The sequence below is a fragment of the Salmo trutta genome, chromosome 17 (genome assembly GCF_901001165.1).
Source record: "Salmo trutta chromosome 17, fSalTru1.1, whole genome shotgun sequence".
NCBI classification, from domain to species: Eukaryota; Metazoa; Chordata; class Actinopteri; order Salmoniformes; family Salmonidae; genus Salmo; species Salmo trutta.
Genome location: NC_042973.1, coordinates 45,518,669 through 45,541,225, shown reverse-complemented (window position 1 = coordinate 45,541,225; position 22,557 = coordinate 45,518,669). Strand labels below are relative to the sequence as shown.

Genomic DNA, 22,557 nt, shown 5'->3' with positions numbered 1-22,557 from the left:
CAAATTATATGCTAAATTTCCATATGAGGTGTTCTGTGTCATATGTTTTGTTTGAGATACCAAGTAAATGCCAACATGCCATACTCACATTCAATTCAAACATGTATTTTAGATATTTTTACGGGCATTACAATTTGCACTCATCATTATCATTCTTTGAAAATTGTGACAAATTCTACTTCTTGAGACAGAAACCTGTATCACAATGGTAATTCCTTACACATATTTTCCTTGGTTTAGAGCTCATGTTTCAGATAAAGGAGGACACGGTAAAACATACACTAACTAGAATAGAAAATCAATTCTTAAATCAATAGTGATCCTTAAAGTGGAACTGACAGCATTTTAGCAACATGAAATCTTATTAAAATCTGTTCATATACACCCCCAGGAAGAATCTAATACTTTTTTTTAACATTCTCTGACAAGCTGGCACTTAGATATTGTCATTTTCACGTTTTCATAAATTCTTAGAATGTTTGGGAATTACGTATACTAAGGCATTTATGAAAATTCTATTTCAATACAGTGTCGCACCCTGATCTGTTTCACCTGTCTTTGTGCTTGTCTCCACCCCCCTCCAGGTGTCGCCCATCTTCCCATTATCCCCTGTGTATTTATACCTGTTCTCTGTTTGTCTGTTGCCAGTTCGATTTGTCATGTCTTACCAGTGTTCTTTCCCGCCTTGCTGTTTCTCTAGTTCTGTTTCCTAGATTTTTCCAGTTCTGACCATTCTTCCTGCCCTGACCCCGTGCCTGCCTGCCGTCCTGTACCTGCCTGACTCTGACCTGATCACGAACCTCTGCCTGCACTCGACTTACCCTTTGCCTGCCCCATGTTTCTAATAAATAATCTGAGAACTGTACTATCCGTCTCCCGTGCCTGCATCTGGGTCATATCCTGAGTCGTGAGAGTACGAACTGGCATGACTGACCCAGCAGATTCGGACCAGCTCCGCAACGCTGTCTCCTCCCAGGGAGCCACCATTGGAAGACACAAGGAGTTACTTCAAGGTCTTCTGGAAGGATTCCAGAACTTGGAGGAACGCCAGGACTGTGCCTTCAACACATTGCTGGAGCAATTCCGCAAAATGTCTGTGAGGCAACCCGCCACTACAGTAACACCCCAGACTGTCAATTACCCTGCTACTAGCGGTGTTTCTCCCCAATCTACCCCGGCTTCCCAAGAACCCCACCTACCTCCTCTGGATCGCTACGCTGGAGATCCCGGATCCTGCTGGGCGTTTCTCTCCCAGTGATCTCTCATCTTTGAGCTGCAGCCCTCTTCATTTCCCTCGGATCGCTTGATGATAGTGTACGTGATAACGCTGATGTCCGTCGAGGGCACTTGCCGGGGCTCCAGCGGTGTGGGATCAACAATCCACCGTTTGCCTCAGATTGGAGGAGTTTGTGGCGGAGGTACGGAAAGTGATTGATTCTCCGTTGTCCGGGAGACAGGCGGCTCGTAAGCTGCTCCAACTACATCATGATTCCCATAGTGTGGCAGACTACACGGTGGATTTTCGCACATTGGCAGCTGAGAGTGCCTGGAACCCGGAAGCCCTGATCAACGTGCTCCTTCCCAGGTTGTCGGTGGTGATTAAAGACGAGCTCGCAGCCCGGGAGCTGCCCCTGGACCTTGACTCCCTTATAGCCTTGACCATCCGGATCGATGGGCGGCTACGGGAACGTAGGAGGGAGAGGGAGTCTGTTCCCTGTCGCCGACGCTCGTCCTCGATTTCCACCTTGCTTCCGAGGAATCCCGGAAATCCCCGAAGCCCACATATCCGAGTGAATCCGATGTCGGCCGAAGTCTCTCGGAGGTCACCGAGGTCTGTCGAGTCGTCTCCTCCGGAGCCCATGCAACTGGGCAGGGCTAGACTGTCTCAAGCTGAGCGCTTACGCAGACTTAACACCCAGAGCTGTTTGCATTGACGAGCTACGGGCCATTTTTATCTACCTGCTCATTAAAGAACCAGGCTCATCAAGGAGGTACTAGTACGAGTACGCTGGTGAGCCGTACAGGGAGTTTCCATCTTCCATTGCTCGTACCCCTCTCTATGCTACCCTGTTGTGAATTGACCGGTCCAAATCTCTCCGGTTGCTCATAGACTCTGGGGCCGCCGAGAGCTTTATGGACGCTACCTGGTGTCGGAGCTGGGACTCCTCACACAACCCCTCTCCATTCCCACTGACGTCAGAGTGTTGTATGGGCGCTCTATTGGCAGAGTCACCCACATCATGTGTCCCATTAACCTGAGAGCGTCGGGTAATCACATTGAGTTTATGCAGGTCCTGCCCATCGAATCACCTCATGCACCTGTGGTTTTGGGGTTTTCCTGGCTCCAGAGGCACAATCCCCTGATCGACTGGGCTACTGGTTCTATCCTGGGTTGGGGCCCGATTTGCCATGGGCATTTCTTGAAGTCGGCACTTCCTAATAAATCTATTGGTGAGTCATATGAATCATGCATTGTACTGCATCCATCTATACTGCCAAAAATGCCTTAGTGTACGTCATGGAATGTTGAATCAAATAGAATTTTAAAACCTCTTATAAAGTTGGTTTTGTAGCATAAACTGGGAATTTGATATTGTTTACTGATATTATGATTGTTTGTTTGTTTCATATCGACAAAGTAGTTAAAATGCTGTCAGTTCCACTTTAAATGGTAGCCTTAAACTTTAATGGGATTTTGTCCCGCCACTGGTTCTCAGACGAAAATACGTTTTACGATCTCTATTACCGACTGCAATACATCCTGTCCCTGAAGAGTAGCTCTCAGATAACGTATGTTTCCTCCAAAGTGAATTCATCATTGCAGCCTGACACCACACTTCCTCAACCATGTCAATATAAGGGTTATTCCACAAAATGAGTCCCTTTTGGGCAGTGTAACTTGGTGATTTATATATATATATATATATATATATATATATATTGTTTTATACATTCTGTCATAAAGAGCACATTTTCAACTTAATAAAAAAAAAAAGTTTTCCCATCTCAAGGGGGTAAAAGAAATTACTATAGTAAGTGCCTATTAAGTACCAAATAAAGTAACAGGGTTGACCGTAACAGGGTTGACCGTAACATGGTTGACAATTTCATCTTAAATCAGCCATAACTCCCCTTGTGACAGGAGGAATGGAAGCTTGTGTGCAACAGGGAGGGGCAATTGAATGCAAGCTTCACCCCAAAACTGATTGTAAAAAAATGTCTACCCTGTCTGTATGGGGCGGCAGGTAGCCTAGTGGTTAGAGCATTGGGCCAGTAAGCGAAAGGTTGCTGGATCCTGAGCAAACAGTTAACCCCCTGTTCCCCGGGTGCAGAAGATGTGGAGGCAGCCCACTGCACCTCTCTGATTCAGAGGGGTTGGGTTAAATGCGGAAGACACATTTCAGTTGGACAACTGACTTGGTATCCCCTATCAATGTGTAGCAGAGTTGATATGTTATGCTTGACTCACTCAGTTTTCAACCAAAAAGTGACGAACCAGCTCCCCTGCTTTTACACTATGATTTTTCTATTAGATGTTCAAGGTTTCTTTTGAAAAACGTATTGAAATATGAATAGTTTCACCATATTAAAACAAGAGTTCAGTTCATGTAACAGAGTTGACCTTAAATAGAGGGACAGGTTGTTTTTTTTTCTTAAAATGAATCACTAGTCAAATGAAATAAATAATAATTTCCAGAAATGACTTTGTCAAAGCAACAAAATAACTAGGGCTTTTACAATGATGGTGAAAACTTAGGAGGAATTGTTGGGTTTTAGGCTGGGTTTCTGTATAATCACTTTGTGACATCTTCTGATGTAAAAAATCTGTGATAAAATCTTCCTAGAAGTCACAGAGTGTACATGGAGGGACATGCCAAAATGCAGAATTTTGTCACTTTAGAAAGTCTTTATTCATATTAAAAATCTGATTTATATAATTTTACATCTGGACTATATTAAAGGGCACTTCATTTAATAAAATATCAAATTCAATATTGGTGCACAATTTCTACTTAAAAATCAAAGGGACGCAAAATGGACACATTTCATATAACGAACCATAAGCACATTACAGAGGACTACACGCTTAGAAAAAAGGTTTCCAAAAGGGTTCTTCGGCTATCCCCATTGGAGAACCCTTTTTTGGTTCCTGGTAGAACCCTTTTTGGTTCCATGTAGAACCCCCTTTAAGGTTCTAGATAGCACTTTTTTTCTAAGAGTGTATGTATTTCTATAGGATGTCACTAAGATGGGGTTACAGGTTATGATTAGGCATTTAAAAAATGAATAGATACTTCATAAACATTGGTAATGCAACATAATGTATTAGAAATACCACAAAGCTAGCTAGTGGAAGCACCCAGATGAACCCTGACCACAGCATTACTGCCAGGGGCCCTTTGGGATGATGATGATCGTGGAGTGTGGTTTTGTTATAAGGTTGTTGCCAGTAATCAGGGGCCCAGTGAGAGGCAGGGTCAGGGAGGTCTCCGTCTGCAGGTTCGCCTGGGTAGGCAGCCAGTCACCTATACCCCTGGTCTCAACCCCACCTCAACCCTGTCTCACCCCTATTGCTCTGTTCACTCAAGCAAAAACAACCGCATGCTAAGCAATCCCAGGATGTACTGCACCTACATTCTCTCCAAATGACAGTTCCCATGTACAGTACATAACTTAGTATGCAAATCTTTTACCAGTACCTTAACATCATGAACGTACAAAACACTCATCAAACCTCATTTATTGGTTCATCTACATTGAAGATTACAAATTCAGCTAAACTACTGGGATGCTTTTGCTGTGAAAAAAGTGATTACTGAAGTGCATCTGAAAGAACAAGCCTAGAGAATCTGGGCACTGAAAATCATATCTATAATCGTGTAATAATAATTTGTGATGCCAGTGACAGCTTGTCCGAGGGGAGGCCAGTGGGGGATGCTTCTGCAAGACCAAGGCACAGAGCCAAGGTGAACGATTCCATCACACTGTCTCACTGATCTGCCTACAGCACTGTTGTTCTGAAAATAGCACAGCCTACAACAACCCATACTCTCAGCTTAACCACACAACATCGTTCCTATTCAACCTACAAAACACTAACAGGGTACTTGGCCAACAGAAGGTCATTGAGAGGTGAGCATAGGGCCACTGGAGCCACATATTAAGGTTGAAGCATTATCACACACACACAATTTGTACATCAAAGGCATCCTGCTTATTAGAATTCACCACACACCACGTGGCTCTCTTATTCTTCAGAACCCAAATGAACCCATAGCGGAACTAGGACAGGTACTGTAGTAGTGGGGTGTAAGGAACACTCCTGCCCTCCCTCAGGTGTCACAGCTCTGCCCCGCGACCTGTTCTTCAGCCCACACCTACATTCAGTCATAGAGCAAGATAGAGAGAATGAGAAAAGGAGAGCAGGAGAGCAGCAGATGGTGCTGGGGCCTAGAGGAGGACCTAATTGAAACAAGTGCCGTCCATCCTCCAACCTCTCTGCATTTCCATCCCACAGACAGTACCAGTCAGTCCCTTCAGTAGCTTGTAAACTCCAGTCCCTCTGTTTCTCTGTTCTTTAGTATAGCCCCTGAAGAGGCCAGTGCTTGTAATGGTGTTCCCCTTAGTAAGTGCACCGCACCATGGAGGGGATCATGGGTTGATATTACTGAGGCATTGCAGGGGGTTCCGCACATTAGAAGAGCATGATTTAAGCTCTGTCCAAAAGTGTGTGTGTGTGTGTGTGTTACCACTGCAGCTGCAGCATGGTAGGTAAAGATGATATTGACACATTCTAAAGGAACAGATGTCTAATCAGATTTACAACCAGAGGAAACAGGAGAATCTGGGTGACCTCACCCACAGTTCAGGGACAATCCTCAGGATAAACACGCAATTTAATAGTCTTACCATTGTCCCCCTTACAAGCTTTTGTGTCTGTAATCTACCGTTGCTTTGGGCAGAATAGCACACCTGCTTCATTGTGAAGTAGAAGAATGTCTAAATGTTTATACAGCAGAGAGAAGATGTATGGACATTCTCTCATTTCTGCAGGAGAGCAATTCTCTCCCTTAGAACAAATTGTCACCCATTAAAAAGTGGAGAATGATATTTTCACTCAGAATGCAACGGCACAGCTCTCACCAAATGGCCTAATCCCTGAGGTTGACGATGGATGTGTGTACATTCCGAATAAAACAATGAATTGCATATTCCACCATATAGCACCGTTCATATCACAGGTGTACAACCATCCATTACACCTTCCTATATCTTTAGCTAAATCAATCAATCAATCAATGACACCCCTTTCCATGGGAGACTAAGACTGTGGTGACAGGGTAACACAAAATGCCTAGCTACAAGGATAGAGAAAAATCTGACTCTGGATTTATGAAATATGATGCACAGATTATGGACTAATATGAACGAATATATGAAGAAACCCCCTTGAATAGTACTGTTCTCCTCATCCGCAATCACGTCATCTAACCTCATACTTTAGGCTGAACTTTTCCAAACGATCGCGAAGACAAAGTCTGACCTAAAGATACCCTGGCTGTGTGTAGTCTAATACCTTTTGACAGGATCACTTGATACCCCTCCATAACTATGGACAATCCACCATTCTTTCCAGGCCCTATAAACTGATTAGGATCAATGTCAGTGACTATGGCTAACGCACTTGACAGGACCCTAGTTCACACAGAAGTCCTCTCTTCCAGCTCCACAATGAGGAAAGGAGAGTAGACAAAGCTCTGTCCAACACTACATAGGATCAGCACAAGAATTCACTTTTATTTAACTAGGCAATTCAGTTAAGAACACATTCTTATTTACAATGATGGCCTACCCCAGCCAAACCCTAACCCGGACAATGCTGGTCCAATTGTGCGCAGCCCTATGAGACTTCCAATCACAGCCAGTTGTGATACAGCCTGGAATTGAACCAGGGTCTGTAGTGACACCTCTAAGCCCTGAGATGCAGTGCCTTAGACTGCTGCGCCACTCATCACACCATTCTATTCCTAACTTTCCTTTACAGAGCTTGCAGAAAGAAACAAAATATGAATATATAGTGCTGCAGAGCCTCGATGTGCACCAACATAAGAACACACAAAGACAAACAGACGTTATGTCTGACTCTATTACAACTTTCAACAACTCAACAAAAATTGTTATGAAATGTGTGCTTTGTTATAAAAGTGCCAATAAGTGTAATTCAAGGAGGGCACAGTTGGGGCACATGTGGACTGTGGAAAAAACTGCCTAATTTGACTAACTTTGGAACAAAATGACAGCTTAAACAGCATAAAGGCTACAGTACTCACTGTAGCTTTGTAGGTAGCCAATGTCATACCAGATAGATGACTAATATGGGGACTAACATGTTTCATTGTGGGAATTAGTGGTCTAAAAGATGGCAGATCAGGTTACGAGTCCAGTAATGATTGATGCAACCATCACAAACCGAGATTACTCAGATCACTGCACCTGGACCTATCAATAATTCTGTAGGGGGTAAACCAAAGCATCAAGTCACAGAAAACGACTCTTTTCAAATCAAAGTTTATTGATGGCGCACATAGATTTGCAGGTGTTATAGCAGGTGCAGCAAAATGCTTATGTTACTAGCTCCAACAGTTCAGTCGAATGTCTCACAAATACAAATAATAAAAAATCACGACAGGAAATCAAGAAATAGCAATACAAAGTAGATATATTTGAGTGAGCCTGTGTGAGAATCCAGAGTATAAATATGTGGTGTGTATGGACAGTATATCATTTGGAAAAGAAAACGGTATGTACAGTAGTAGGTATATAGGATGAGAATACAGTATATACATACACAGTGAGGAAACAACAGTTTATAAACAGAATATGATGTGACCAGCTTTCAATGACTCTATCTATATACATGGGGCATTAGTCTCAAGGTGCAAGGCTGAGTACCATGCAGGTAGCTGGCTAGTGATGGCTGTTCAACAGTCTGATGGCCTGGTGATAGAAGCTGTTTCTCAGTCTCTCTGTCCTGGCTCTGATGCACCTGTACCGTCTTCGTGGTAGTGAACAGACCTTAATGAGGGCAGGCAACGTGCCCCAGATGGTGCGTTGGGCTGATGGCACTGCCCTCCGAAAGAGCCAGGCGGTGATTCAGCCCGACAGAATGCTCTCAGTGGTGCATCTGTAGAAGTTCGCGAGGGTCTCAGGGGCCATGCCAAATTTCTTCAGCCACCTGAGGCTGAAGAGGCGCTGTTGCGCCTTTTTCACAACGGTCTAGGTGTGGTGGGACCATTTCAGGTCCTCGTGACGTGCATGCCGAGAAACTTGAAGCTTTTGACCTTCTCCACTGCGGCCCTGTCGATGTAGATGGGGGCGTGCTCCATCTTTTGTCTCCTGTTGTCCACAATCAGCTCCTTTGTTGTTTTTTATGTTGACATACTTTTTTTTTAACGTTTAATGTACTGTACTTTTGGCAAACTATTGAAGATTTATGATGTGTTAAAAAAAAGCTTCACCCATTTTGAATGTTCTATTGTTTTTGTGCATCTCTGAGCGATGTTTTATCTATTCCCGGGGTCATTTGATGTTTCATGTGTATCTGAGCTATTCACCGTTCAAGCAGGCAGAAATACAGCCAGTATGACGAGTTTTGCATCGTATGACCCCGGGAATTGATAGAACATCGCTCAGAGATGCACAAAAACAATATAGCATTCAAAATGGGTGACTCTTTCCTTTAACAAACAGCGCTCTTCTAACTGTACCTATCAAGAATCCAAGGACACCGAATCATAGAAACCACAGGTCTGAACAAATATAACATTTTATCAGCCACAGATGAAATAATGACAAATAAGGGTCGGCTGAATGAATGACAACAATGAGGTAGGAGTAACAAGGCAATTAGGTTGCCATAAGGCGTGAGTGAGGCGTCTAATTTAATAATACTCAACACTGAGCTTTACTTTGTTCAAAGGGAGACTTCCACACGGGAAGTCATCAAAAGCGATTTATCAAAACAAATTACCTCATTTCTACGACAGCCCCACAGTTCAGTGTTGACGCTTCACCAAAGCGTGACCAATATATGCTGCCCCAGCTGCCAGCCATGGGGGTGGGGTGGGGTGACAACCTAGCTACCGCAGAGAACCCCCTTACAAGATCCTGGTCTAAGGCCTGAACAGATGGGGGAGGGGTTCTCCAATAACTCTCTTATAAAAGATACATAATCCACTCTGCAATATGCATATTGTATGTAGCCAAGCATAAGAATACTTTTGTTACTGTCATTTTCACTGCCATCATGCATCATTTATATTCTTTTATACTATTTCTAAGTTTTCCAACAGATGACAATCAAAATGACTTATATCATTACTCAATAATCGAGTCCTATTCAGATTCAAAGATCAAAGCATTCGGAAACTCCTGTGACATGCACACATTTTGATGTCAGCAGAGGATTTGTCCGAAGACTCAACCATCGACACTGAGACACAAGGTGCGCCATCCGCTGATGTGATACACCACCTTAACATCATTATGTCAAAATCAACTGGGGTGAATCAACAAGAGAGCTCCTGTTTGTGACATGATGACCACTGTGGAGCAGGGGCTTCAGGGCAGCTACCTAGAGGTCATTAGGGAACAGACAGAGAGACAGACAGCATAGTGGCCTCCACTTACCTTTTTCTGGTCCTCCAATGCATGTGTCACAGGCTTCATCCTCTGGTGCTGATGCTGGCTCCCCTCAGCTCCCGATTCCATCTCAGGCTGAATGCCAGATACCCCCTCTCCTCTGTGCTCAGTCCCAACTCGTCAATATCCACAACCCAATAATCCCCAAGGGGAAGGGAAATCCCAGATCCTTCTTCCCAGGTTGTCAATAAGGATACACCACTTCTCAAAAGAAATGATCAGATTCGATACCTCCCATAGGACTCTGGCAGTGGTGAGGTCAACCATCGCTCTGCTTCTTCAGTCTCAACCCAGAGATGCTGCATTGAGGACTGGGCCACAGGATTGACAGGAGAAACTGGGTCCCAGAGGATGCTGGTCTCTGACCCATGGTGATTAGTTAGGGATGCAGCCTGCAGCAGTGATGCCCTGCCTTCATTGGAATTGATAGGGTTTAACCCACTGATGATGAGATCTGATGAGCATAGTTCAGTCCAATGGGCTTAATACAGTTCCATCACGCATGATCTGAGAGAAGAGCTTGAGTTACCCACCATGCAAATCACACTAATGCTGCAGTCAGAGATGTTGGGCCCCATGGAGACTGTTGTCTTTTTATGATTGTTGGAGATAATCTGATCATTTGAGATGCCAACAGATATTACAGCTGAACTAAACTGTATTTAAGATAAGTGATCACCATCTGGCAGTTGCAACCTAAATGTATTTTATGAACATTTAGCTGCAATGAATATCTATTTGTAAGGTTAGATTAAATTGATTCATCATCTTCGTGATAGTCATCATCATCGTTTAGGGAAATCGATGATTCTCAAAACTCCACACTGTCACTAAACTAAAGTTACCCAAAATAGGCTACAGACTACAGTAGTTAAACGTATTTCAAGTTTCCCCATTAGAAGTAACCTACAACATGAATTATATTCTGACTGTAAACGCAATGTAAAAAAGAAACATATACAAATGCACTCCAAAAGGAGCGTAGTCCAACATGATATATATCACTGTACGAAAATTCTTGAAATATAAAACACTCACCGCAATAAAATCCTATTTTCGCGGAATATCCATGCAAGAATATGAAAGTCATCTCCCGTGCGCACATCGTGCACCAGCGCAGACCATGCTTCCCATCCCCATCAAATCATTACGTCACCACAGCGAGCCCCAGGCTAATTTTCAATAGTTTTGTCGGGCACAGCTTTCTTGTCCTATCGATAGAGCTCGTTCCCATAGAAACTTTTAGCAATGAATTTTCTGCCATCTAGTGTCAAAAGACGTAACCTCCGCTATTAATTTATTGCACCTTCGACCGCAGAGGCATCGAACTTCACTAGGCTACTGTATGAAAATGCTCAACTTTTCGGAATTATACATACTTGAACTTTCCATCTCCTTGAAATGAGTGGTAGGTTGTTATAACATAATGCAACAACCAGGTGAATACAATATAACTAACTGACTGGACTGTCTACAGGCTGGGTGTACTAGTGAATTGGTTGTAAGTCCCATCACGCATGATGGTCCTAGACCAGAAGTAGGTGGAAACACCAAAGTGACCATCTTGGGTGTGGGTAGTGTCCTCAGTATCTTACGGTCTGTGAATCCCACTGTGCATATCAGAGACCACCAAATACTTTTTATTTGAAGCTTGTTATAAAGTGCCACACCATTCCAACAAAGATATGAAATGATCTTGTGCTGGCCCAGCACAGCCCTGACGCCATCCCCCTGGTGGTATTTAACCCTGGTAACTCACAGTGGTGCAAAAAGTACTCAATTGCAATAGTGTGCAACTACAGCCTGAAATTTGGGGCATTCAAGCATTCCACTGGTTCCTTCATGAACCCCCACCCCATTGGTTCCTGCATGAGTCCTCCAGATCAAAGGCAGTAGGGATGACAACTCGTTATATTGATTAGTGTGTGAATTGGACCATAATTCTCTCCTACCTCTGCATTCAAAATGTTACGAGTACTTTTTGGTGTCAGGGAAAATGTATGGGAGTAAAAAGTACGTATTTTCTTTAGGAATGTAGTGGAGTAAGAATAAAAGTAATCCAAAATATTATAGTAAAGTATAGATACCCCCCAAAAACGACAAAGTATTTTTACTTAAGTACTTTACACAACTGGTAACTCACTAAACCATGGCCCCTTATAATAGTTTAGGGAGAAGTGAGTAGGAAATCAGACGGCTGAGAAGTCTTTCAAGTCAAACTTACAAGTTACATTACTTCTTTTCCCTAAGCAAAGGTTTATTCCTGTTGTGAATAAACCATGCCAAATAGTAACTGAGCATTTATACACCGTATTTGTTTCTAACCCTGGCTGTTGGCTAACGCCATGGTACAGTGTACCCTGTGGCACATCAGTGGATGTGCTGACCTAAAGATGTAGGATCTTAATTTGACCACTCTTTTATTACTGAGATTTTTCCTGCCCCGCAGGAAATGCAGATGAGCTTTGGGATTTACATATATTAATTGAAAACCTGCACTACCACACCTATTAACAGTATTGCACTTTTCATGTAGCCTACTTTTGTCCAGCTAATAGCCTAAGCACCGATCAAGCAACATTATGGACTAAACGTTCAAATCCTGTTGCTGCAAGATTATTTTGCTATGACAATACTGATAAAATTCAGATCCTACATCTGTATGTGGCCTGAAAGCTGAGTGGGTTCTCTCAGAGAGGGTCATCGGCAGCAGGACCAATCTGGACTAGCACGGTTCTGCTTTCTGATGAGAGAAAGACTGCAGGTCCACCTCAGCATTGTCCATGGCCACATCACAGGAGAGCACGGGGAGTCCAGTGGTGAGGCTCTCCCTCCTACTCCTCCTGTCAAAAACAGCCTCGCAATCAATCCATACAAACATGTTGAACTTTGAACTGTTATACATACATTCATTTTAAACAGACCAATTCAATACTATTTCAGGAGTTGATCATCCATTTGAGATTTGATAGATACATACTGTACTTGTTGTTTCCTCTTTTGTCCACACAGCGGCGGTGTGGAGTGGGGCCAATTATGGCTGTGCTCCAGAGCCTCACTAGAGAGCTGGAGGCTGGGCAGGACTCGGACCTTTATTAACGTTACTGACGACCAGCTGGTCGTCTCCTCCTATGTACTAGGTGGTGACAGGGACATTATCCCTGTCACAAGGAAGTGTGTCATCACTAAATCACTAGAAACAAGGGCTTAAATTCCAGTTAGTATTATTTTGAGTATACACACACAGTAATATGGGAAATGTCTGTCTTTAGTGCTTATAAGGTGATCTGGCTGAACCTCCTGGGCCAATGGTCTGAGTGTGTCCAGCCTAGCACCATTCACCCTGTGTCCACCCTCACCAAGGTAGGTAGACCTGCAAAATAGTGTATTGCCTACTGTAATAGCGTAATAACAGTTGTGTGTATTATAACATATTGTTGTGGAAAACTCAATTCAAAGATTAAGGCAGAGACTATTTCATTGTATAATAGAAACATATTTAATCAAGCAGCTGCAAGGGAGCTCTGTCTATGATTTCACAGGGAAATGGTGCCAGTGTCACATCCTGATCTGTTTCACCTGTCCTTGTGATTGTCTCCACCCCCCTCCAGGTGTCGCCCATCTTCCTCATTGTCCTCTGTGTATATATACCTGTGTTCTCTGTTTGCCCGTTGCCAGTTTGTCTTGTTTGTCAAGTCAACCAGCGTTTTGTTTCTCAGCTCCAGTTGTTACCCAGTCTCTCTTTTCTTGCCCTCCTGGTTTTGACCCTTGCCTGTCCTGACTCCGAGCACGCCTGCCTGACCACTCTGCCTGCCTCTGAGCCTGCCTACCGACCTGTACCTTTGCCCCCCGCTGGATTTTTGACCTCTGCTTACCCTGACCCTGAGCCTGCCTGCCGGCCGGTACCATTGCCTTACCTCTGGTTTACTGACCCCTGCCTGCCTTGACCTGTCTATTTTCTGCCCCTATTGGATCATTAAACTATTTGACGTGGTCTGCATCTGGGTCTTACCTTCATACCTGATAGCCGGAGGGGATGGCTGCCGTTTTACGGGCTCCTAACCAACTGTGATATTTTGTTGTTTATAACTTATTTTATAACTTATTTTGTACATAATGTTGCTGCTACCATCTCTTATGACCGCAAATAACTTCTGGATATCAGAACAGCGATTACTCACCTGGAACTGGATAAAGATTTTTCTTTAACGAGTCCGACGCGAAGGATATACTGCTTTCTCAGGAGCGGGCCCAAATCCCCGTCATTTGCACGAAGAAAAGATGGAGAAAAAGGGGAGTGGAGGTTGGGCTGCCTTCTGAGAATTCGTAGGCGAGTGAGGAAACTTCCACTACCATCCATTCTATTGGCCAACGTGCAATCATTGGAAAACGAAATGGATGATATACGATCAAGACTATCCTACCAATGGGACATTAAAAACTGTAATATCTTATGTTTCACCAAGTCGTGGCTGAACGACGACACGGATAACATAGAGCTGGCAGGATTTTCCATGCATCGGCAGGACAGAGAAGCTATATCTGGTAAGACGAGGGGCGGGGGTTTGTGTCTATTTGTCAATAACAGCTGGTGCGGGATGTCTAATATTAAAGAAATCTCGAGGTATTGCCTACCTGAGGTAGAGTACAGTATGATAAGATGTATACCAAACTGTCTACCAAGAGAGTTCTCATCTATATTATTCTTATCTGTCTATTTACCACCACAAACCGATGCTGGCACTAAAACCGCACTCAACCAGCTGTATAAGGCCATAAGCAAACAAGAAAATGCTCATCCAGAAGCGGAACTCCTAGTGGCAGGCAAACTGTTTTACCTCATTTCTACCAGCTTGTCACATGTGCAACCAGAGGGAAGAAAAGTCTAGACCCCCTGTACTCCACACACAGAGATGCATACAAAGCTCTCCCTCGCCCTCCATTTGGAAAATCTGACCATAAATATATTTTTTTTACCAATGACTCGCTCAATATGGATGCTACGCTACAGGACTGTTTTGCTAGCACAGACTGGAATATGTTCCGGGATTCATCCAATGGCATTGAGGAGTATACCACCTCAGTCATCGGCTTCATCAATAAGTGCATCAACGACGTCGTCCCAACCAGAAGCCATGGATTACAGGCAACATCCGCATCGAGCTAAACGCTAGAGCTGCTTTCAAGGAGCGGGACACAAATCTGGACGCTTATAAGAAATCCCGCTACTCCCTCAGACAAACCATCAAACAGGCAAAGCGTCAATACAGGATTAAGATTGAATCCTACTACACTGGCTCTGACGCTCAAAAACTATTACGGACAACAAAGGTAAACCCAGCCACGAGCTGCCCAGTGACGCGAGCTGCCCAGTGACGCGAGCCTACCAGACAAGCTAAATGCCTTTTATGCTCGCTTCGAGGCAAGCAACACTGAAGCATGCATGATAGCACCAGCTGTTCCGGACGACTGTGTGATAACGCTCTCGATAGCTGATGTGAGCAAGACCTTTAAACAGGTCAACATTCACAAAGCTGCAGGGCCAGACGGATTACCAGGATGTGTACTCAAAGCATGTGCGGACCAACTGACAAGTGTCTTCTCTGACATTTTTGACCTCTCCCTGACCGAGTCTGTAAGACCTACATGTTTCAAGCAGACCACCATAGTGCCTGTGCCCAAGGAAGCAAAGGTAACCTGCCTAAATGATTACCGCCCCATAGCACTCAAGCCGGTAGCCATGAAGTGCTTTGAATGGTTCCCATCAACAGCTTCATCTCGGATACCTTAGACCCACTCCAATTTGCATACCACTCCAACAGATCCACAGGTGATGCAATCTCAATTGCACTCCACACTGCCCATTCCCACCTGGACTATGTGAGAATGCTGTTCATTGACGACAGCTCAGCGTTCAACACCATGTGCCCACAAAGCTCATCACTAAGCTAAGGACCATGAGACTAAACACCTCCCTCTGAAACTGGATCCTTGACTTCCTGACGGGCCTCCCCCAGATGGTAAGGGTAGGCAACAACACGTCTGCCACGCTGATCCTCAACACGGGAGCCCCTCAGGGGTGCGTGCTTAGTCCCCTCCTGTACTCCCTGTTCACCCACGACTGCTTGGCCAAACACGACTCCAACACCATCATTAAGTTTGCAGATGACACAACAGTGGTAGGCCTGATGAGACAGCCTATAGGGAGGAGGTCAGAGACCTGGCAGTGTGGTGCCAGGACAACAACCTCTCTCTCAATGTGAGCAAGACAAAGGAGCTGATCGTGGACTACAGGGAAAGGCAGGCCGAACAGGCCCCCATTAACATTGACGGGGCTGTAGTGGAACCGTTCGAGAGTTTCAAGTTCTTTGGTGTCCACGTCACCAACGAACTATCATGGTCCAAACACACCAAGACAGTTGTGAAGAGGGCACGACATCATCTTTTCCCCCTCAGGAGACTGAAAAGATTTAGCATGGGTCCCCAGATCCTCAAAAAGTTCTACAGCTGCACCATCGAGAGCATCCTGACCGGTTTCATCACCACCTGGTATCTGACCATAAGGTGCTACAGAGGGTAGTGCGTACGGCCCAGTTCATCACTGGGGCCAAGCTTCCTGACATCCAGGACCTATGTACTAGGTGGTGTCAGAGGAAAGCCCCAAAAATTGTCAAAGACTCCAGTCACCCCCCCCCCCCATTTGTTTTTACACTGCTGCTACTTGCTGTTTATTATTTATGCATAGTCACTTTACCCCTACCTACATGTACAAATTACCTCGACTAACCTGTACACCAGCACATCGACTCGGTACCGGTACCCCCTGTATATAGCCTCGTTATTGTTATTTTATTGTCTTACTTTTTATTATTTTTTACTTTAGTTTACTTTACTCTTTCTTGAACTACATTGTTGGTAAAGGGCTTGTAAGTAAGCATTTCACGGTAAGGTCTACACCTGTTGAATTCAGCGCATGTGACAAACAAATTCGGATTTGATGAACTCAAAGAGTAAATGGCTACATGTCCCTTACATAGTACGAGGTAAAAATACAATCATATTGTTTACACAACAGTTATTTCATACAAGCAACAGTTCCAGAACAAAATGGCATTGTGCTAGGTTGCAGACATACCAGGAGTCTATGAAAGGCATAATATCACAGTCCAACTGTCACGTCCTGACCATAGTAAGTTGTTCTTTTCTATAGTAGAGTAGGTCAGGGCGTGACATGTTGGTTTTTGTTTGGCATGACCTCCAATTAGAGGCAGCCGGTTGTCGTTGTCTCTAATTGGAGGTCCTATTTTAAGTTGATGTTTGTCCCACCTGTTTTTGTGGATGATTATCTTTTGAGTAGTGTGTTTGCCTCTCTGCGTCATGGTTTGTTTTTGTATTGTCAAGTATTTAAGTGTATTGCATTCAGTTTCACGTTTAATAAATATGTGGAACCACAAACATGCTGCGCGTTGGTCCGATCATTTAGACAGCCGTGACAACAACACAGAACATATCCCTTGAGAAGTTACAACAACTCACCCAATTCTGCCACCACAATATGATGTGTGTGGGTGTATTTTGTGGCGTGTGTGTGTTTTTTTTCTAGGGCATGTTAGAGGAAGAGGTGTTTCTCCATGTGCTGGGCTGGGAAGGGATGTATGGAGTACTAATGAACATGCCCCAGAGGGACCCAGAGGCTCAGGGACTGCAGGAGAGTGTACAGATCCTGGGACAAACCAACAGAGCGCTGAGCCTCTGAGCCACAGAGCTCCAGGACAAATAATTAATTAAGCTCATACATTAGTTTACACTGAGGGTAACTAATGTTGTTACATATACAGTAACAACGTGTCAACATGACCCATCAAGCTCATTCAAGTGATTTATGTTGTCATCAATAGTGATTTATGTATAGCAAAAAAAAGAAAAGAAAAAACAGAATGCGTTTGATGAATAAAGAGTTATTGAAAACAAATCTGCCCCACCTCCAATGCATAAAGGAGGGTTATCGAATTATGACCAAAGGAGGGCATCGTTGTCCTTTTTTCAAGTGAAGTAGCATGTTAGATGTACGACAAGAAGGCGGCAGAATATCCTTTCCTGAGTAGGATTGGCCAAACGAAAGGTGGCAGCAGAGTGGCTTGTAAACAGACAACGTGAGCTCGGCAGGTTCAGTAACGCTCTTCCCCTTCTCTCTCCTGCTCTTCCTGATAGAGTGTCTTCCTGACACAGCATTGAATCAGCAGGCTCATGGTTCCTGATGTCTGTCACTCTCCTCTTATGGTCCCTCTGTTTGTGTAGCAGTTTTTCTTTGTGCATCTGAAATCCACTCACTTCTGGAAGGTTCATTTCTAGGTCAGCCATCTGACTGGGACATAAAGCAAGGTAACATGGGGACAGACTGTGAATGAAACCTGAATGGATGATTACCAGCATAGTATATGACTCCTTTAATTGTGGTATATTGTTTTGAAAAATACATTTAACTAAAACAACAATCACAAAATATTGGTAAAATGTAAAGATTTTGTGATGGACAAAGACAGAGAATGTAATAAACTTGATGTCTTGATTTTAGTATAATGCTGCCTTTAAATAATAATACTATTTCCCAAATAATGGGTGAAGCAAACAGGCTCCTCATCCTGTTGACCATCTAACACTGACACTAATACCGACATGCCCCTGTCAATCTTCCTCTGCATTTGACTGAGTTGTTCTGACAGGTAGAAGCTTGCAACAAGGCACTGTTAGGCCTCAGGGCCTGCTGTGTTTCCTAGACCAACTGAAATACCCTGCTGACCCCACTGATCCATCTAGAGGCCAAGACATTTGGGGGATGTTGTTATCCATTGCGCTTCAATTCACACAGTGTGTTACTTCCCCTTGCACACCTGTCACTGTATGAGTGTGAGGGAGCCAGCTTCACCCTAACCTATGTCGTTGCATGTTGTGTGGGGTGAGTGTGTGTGTGTGTGTGTTTGTATGTGTGTAACTCTCACGCCGTCTGAGATGACGGGGCTTGCTCTGGGTCCTCAGTGTTGAGTGTCATGAACAAATGAAGCAGCCAACCAGAGGACACAATATGTAACTGCCTCAAGCTCTTACTAGAAATGTGTTGCCTGGAGTCACCTCTAATGAAAATAAATGGAATTGAGAGGTCCAGCGGGTTTCAACAACAACAAAAATATCCACAGTGAGTGGTACGTTATTTTCGAGGTGTTAGGTCGGGAAAACAATCATTGCGGAAAAGCGCAATGTTCCCACGTTCGTGGAGATCATATTCACAGTAAACGCTGCATGTCAGTCAATGGAAATTACCTTTAAATGGCGTATTGTCCAGATCTGCAATCAGATTGAATCACAGCCTTTTTTAATGCAAAGTAAATCAAATCCTTGTGATAGAAGGAACATGGAATAACACAATTACAGTATCCACACATTTTAACTCATATTTTTCATATTGTTGTGTGGCAGGCAGGAGCAGATATGAGCCCCCCCTCCAAAAACTAATGGGATTTACACTACTGTTCAAAAGATTTAGAACACCTACTCATTTAAGGGTTTTTCTTTATTTTTACTATTTTCTACATTGTAGAATAATAGTGAAGACATCAAAACTATGAAATAACACATATGGAATCATGTAGTAACCAAAAAAGTGTTAAACAAATCCAAATATATTTTATATTTGAGATTCTTCAAATAGCCATCCTTTGCCTTGATGACATCTTTGCACACTCTTGGCATTCTCTCAACCAGCTTCATGAGGTAGTCACCTGGAATGCATTTCAATTAACATGTGTGATTTCTTAAAAGTTATTCTCTTAATGCGCTTGAGCCATGGAGCCTCACACATGGAGCCTCATACATCTACACAACATCTGGTCAGAAACATCACATTCAGGCTCCTAGGCGTTTTGACTGCATACAAATAGCAAACCCTCACGCCTGCTGCACCAGCTTACCTACATTGACAGAGATGACGGTGTGCAGTGACATAAACATGTTTGAAAATAATTCATAGGTGGCAGTTTTTTTAAATATCACATACACTGTAAATGCAAACATTGTGGTAGTGACCATGCAACCTGCAGCATTCTGTTTTCAACATTCTACAAGATGTTTACTGGCTCACTAGGCGTGTCAGAATTTGTTATGACTTGGCAAGACAGTTAGGAACAAATTCTTATTTACAATGACAGCCTAGGAACAGTGGGTTAACTGCCTTGTTCAGGGGCAGAACTATAGAGTTTTACCAAGTCAGATCGGGGATTCAATCTAGCAACCTTTCAGTTACTGGCCAAACGCTCTAACCACTAGGCTACCTGCTGCCCAAATTGAAGAATTCCGTTTTTGTTTTGTCATAGACAGAGGTTTCGAAGTGATTCTGAAGAGTTCCATGGATCATTTACACTGAATTTGGCTAGAAGCCGACACAAAGAGAAGCAGCCAGCTGCAGATTATTACATTGATGCTGTGTGGTCTGCGAACCTCAAAGCCCACGTGCGTGAGTCTTAGATGGTAGTTTTGCGTCTCAAATGGTATGTGCGCGCAACCTGTAGACGTTTGTTGGTCTCATGTGAGTCATTAGCTTTGTTCCAGGACTCAGTGTGCTTTGCCAGGGTGTTATGTTAAGCACTGTTGCTTCTCCATGCAAGTCCCTGGTTCGAATCCAGGCTGCATCACATCTGGCTGTGATTGGGAGTCCCATAGGGACTAGTTAAATAAAGGTTACATGTGCAGCTAGCTAGCTAGTTAGTACACACTACTATGTCTCAGCATCTGTGGCTTGAGAAGGTACGGCATATGCTGGAGCCAGACCCTATAGCATAGAAATGCATTTAATAACGATAAAGTGTCTGTCCTATATCTGAGAGATACATTCACCAGACAGTTTATTAAGTGCACCCATCTAGTACCGGGTCGGATCCCCCTTTGCCTCCAGAACAGACTGAATTCTTCAGAGAATTCTACAAGGTGTTGGAAACATTCCACGGGGATGTTGGTCCATGCTGAAGCGATGGCATCACGTAGTTGCTGCAGATAGGACGGCGGTACATTCATGCTGTTAACAGCCTGTTCCATCTCATCTTAAAGATGTTCTATTGGGTTGAGGTCTGGGGACTGCGCAGGCCACTCAAGTAAACTGAACTCGCTGTCATGTTCCAGTTCATGTTTTTCCACTCCTCAATTCTCCAGTGTTGGTGGTAACGTGCCCATTGGAGCCACTTCTTGTTGTTTTTAGCTGATGTAGAATTGTCTAGAAATGAATTGAAATTCGGCCAATGGTAATTGAAGGCTGATGATCTGTGGTCAGAGGCAACAGGACTCCTACCCGCTGCTTTTAAAAAGGGTAGGTAGCATAAACATAACCACATGCAACATATGGATTTGCATTAGTATATGCATCAAAAGTCCCAATGCAAAGTTACACATCACTTTTTAATTTTTGTAATTATTACATAAAACTGGACATAATTCCGTAGAAGGGCTTAGTCAAGTCGGAATGTTTTTTTGTAATATGGAGGACCCTGAAAGCCAGTCAATTCTAGGGCTGATCCCAATTTGTCGACTGGTCGATTGTTTGGTCGATAGACTGTTAGTCGACCAATCATTTTTGAGCAGTAGCAAATATATTCCGTTTTATGGCACACAAGACACCTGTCTGATTCGTGCCCATCTCAGTAAACTAATGCATTGCGGAGGCTGCAGGGATGGTGCAGTCCAGGAAGAAGGGGAGGGTGGTTAATAGTTTATTGATGCGCGATCTGGCAATGCTGTCCATAGGCTCTGTGTAGAGGGTGTGACGCAACTGTGCAGCCTCCGGAGGCTTGCAAAGTCCAACTCCATATGTGCGCCTCCCAATTTTTTTTAACAATGCATAGGGCTCCATATACCTCTTCATAACTCCACATTGACATGATTCGCTGATGGTAGGTGGGGGTGGGAGATCCTGTATAAACAAAAACTCACTAACTTGACAACTTTATTCACAACATCTCTGCGAAGTGCAAGAAGCATGAATACCTGACTTCTACAGAGGCCATATCGCAGTAAATGCTGTACAGCCACTGCAGATGTCAGATTGACCATGCAGAGCCTTCAAGATGCACAATACACGTCTCTCCAGAATGCAGATTAAAGCAGAGAGAGCAGAGACTTACAGATTGATGGTTAAACTTTTACAAGAGCTAGCTACCAAAGCGAAAGGGAGGCGGGCATTTCAATGGGCCAAAATAGAGATTCCAGATGTCAGTCAGCTAGCGCGCTAGCACTAATCCAAGGTGGAAAAAGTTACAAAACTCCCGTAGCCTACTTCACAGAGAACATGGCAAAAAGTTAACAAAACAAAAAGGAGAACAGACAAGGTACTACACTATTGGAGCAAGCAGGTATGATTTTCTCTTTTGCTTTGAGCCCACAGCAAGAAGGCACCAGAGCCTGCCGTGCTAATGGGTTCCCACTAGATAACACAGCCACAAAGTCTGAAAAGCATGAGGTGTGGCTAACGTTAGCCAGCTTGAGCAAGCTACTGAGCTAGCATTTGAACTCTGTAGCAGAGTAGATCCTCCATATGACGTTGAGAAATAGTGCATTGTGTATAGTTTAGAAGTTACCTGGAAATAAGTTAACATGTAATTTCCCATGATAGGTAACCAGATCTTGACTACACTGCAGTTACATTGGTAAGTAAAAACTCATGCCTCCTACCCTTCAAGTACACATGGTCGTCTGTTGCGCTGGTGTTTTCTGCAGCTCTCTACCTTCAAGCGGAGACAATCAACCAAACACACACACACACAGGGTGGCAGTCAGCCTTCCTTCCCCACCATGCCCCTGACATTCATCAACGCC

The 22,557-nt window shown here is 43.8% G+C and overlaps 1 protein-coding gene across 1 annotated transcript in view; it reads right to left on the bottom strand.

The window, feature by feature from the left end:
• Positions 1 to 10,818, bottom strand: part of LOC115152279 (neuron navigator 2) — a 138,786-nt gene extending 127,968 nt beyond the window's left edge. The window contains exons 1-2 of the mRNA XM_029697014.1: positions 10,741 to 10,818; positions 9,691 to 10,209 (exon numbers count right to left, since the gene is read on the bottom strand). Of these exons, the coding sequence (XP_029552874.1) occupies positions 9,691 to 9,771 (81 nt within the window). The 5' untranslated portion in view covers positions 9,772 to 10,209; positions 10,741 to 10,818. The remainder of the gene's footprint in view (positions 1 to 9,690; positions 10,210 to 10,740) is intronic.
• Positions 10,819 to 22,557: the final 11,739 nt, after the last annotated feature.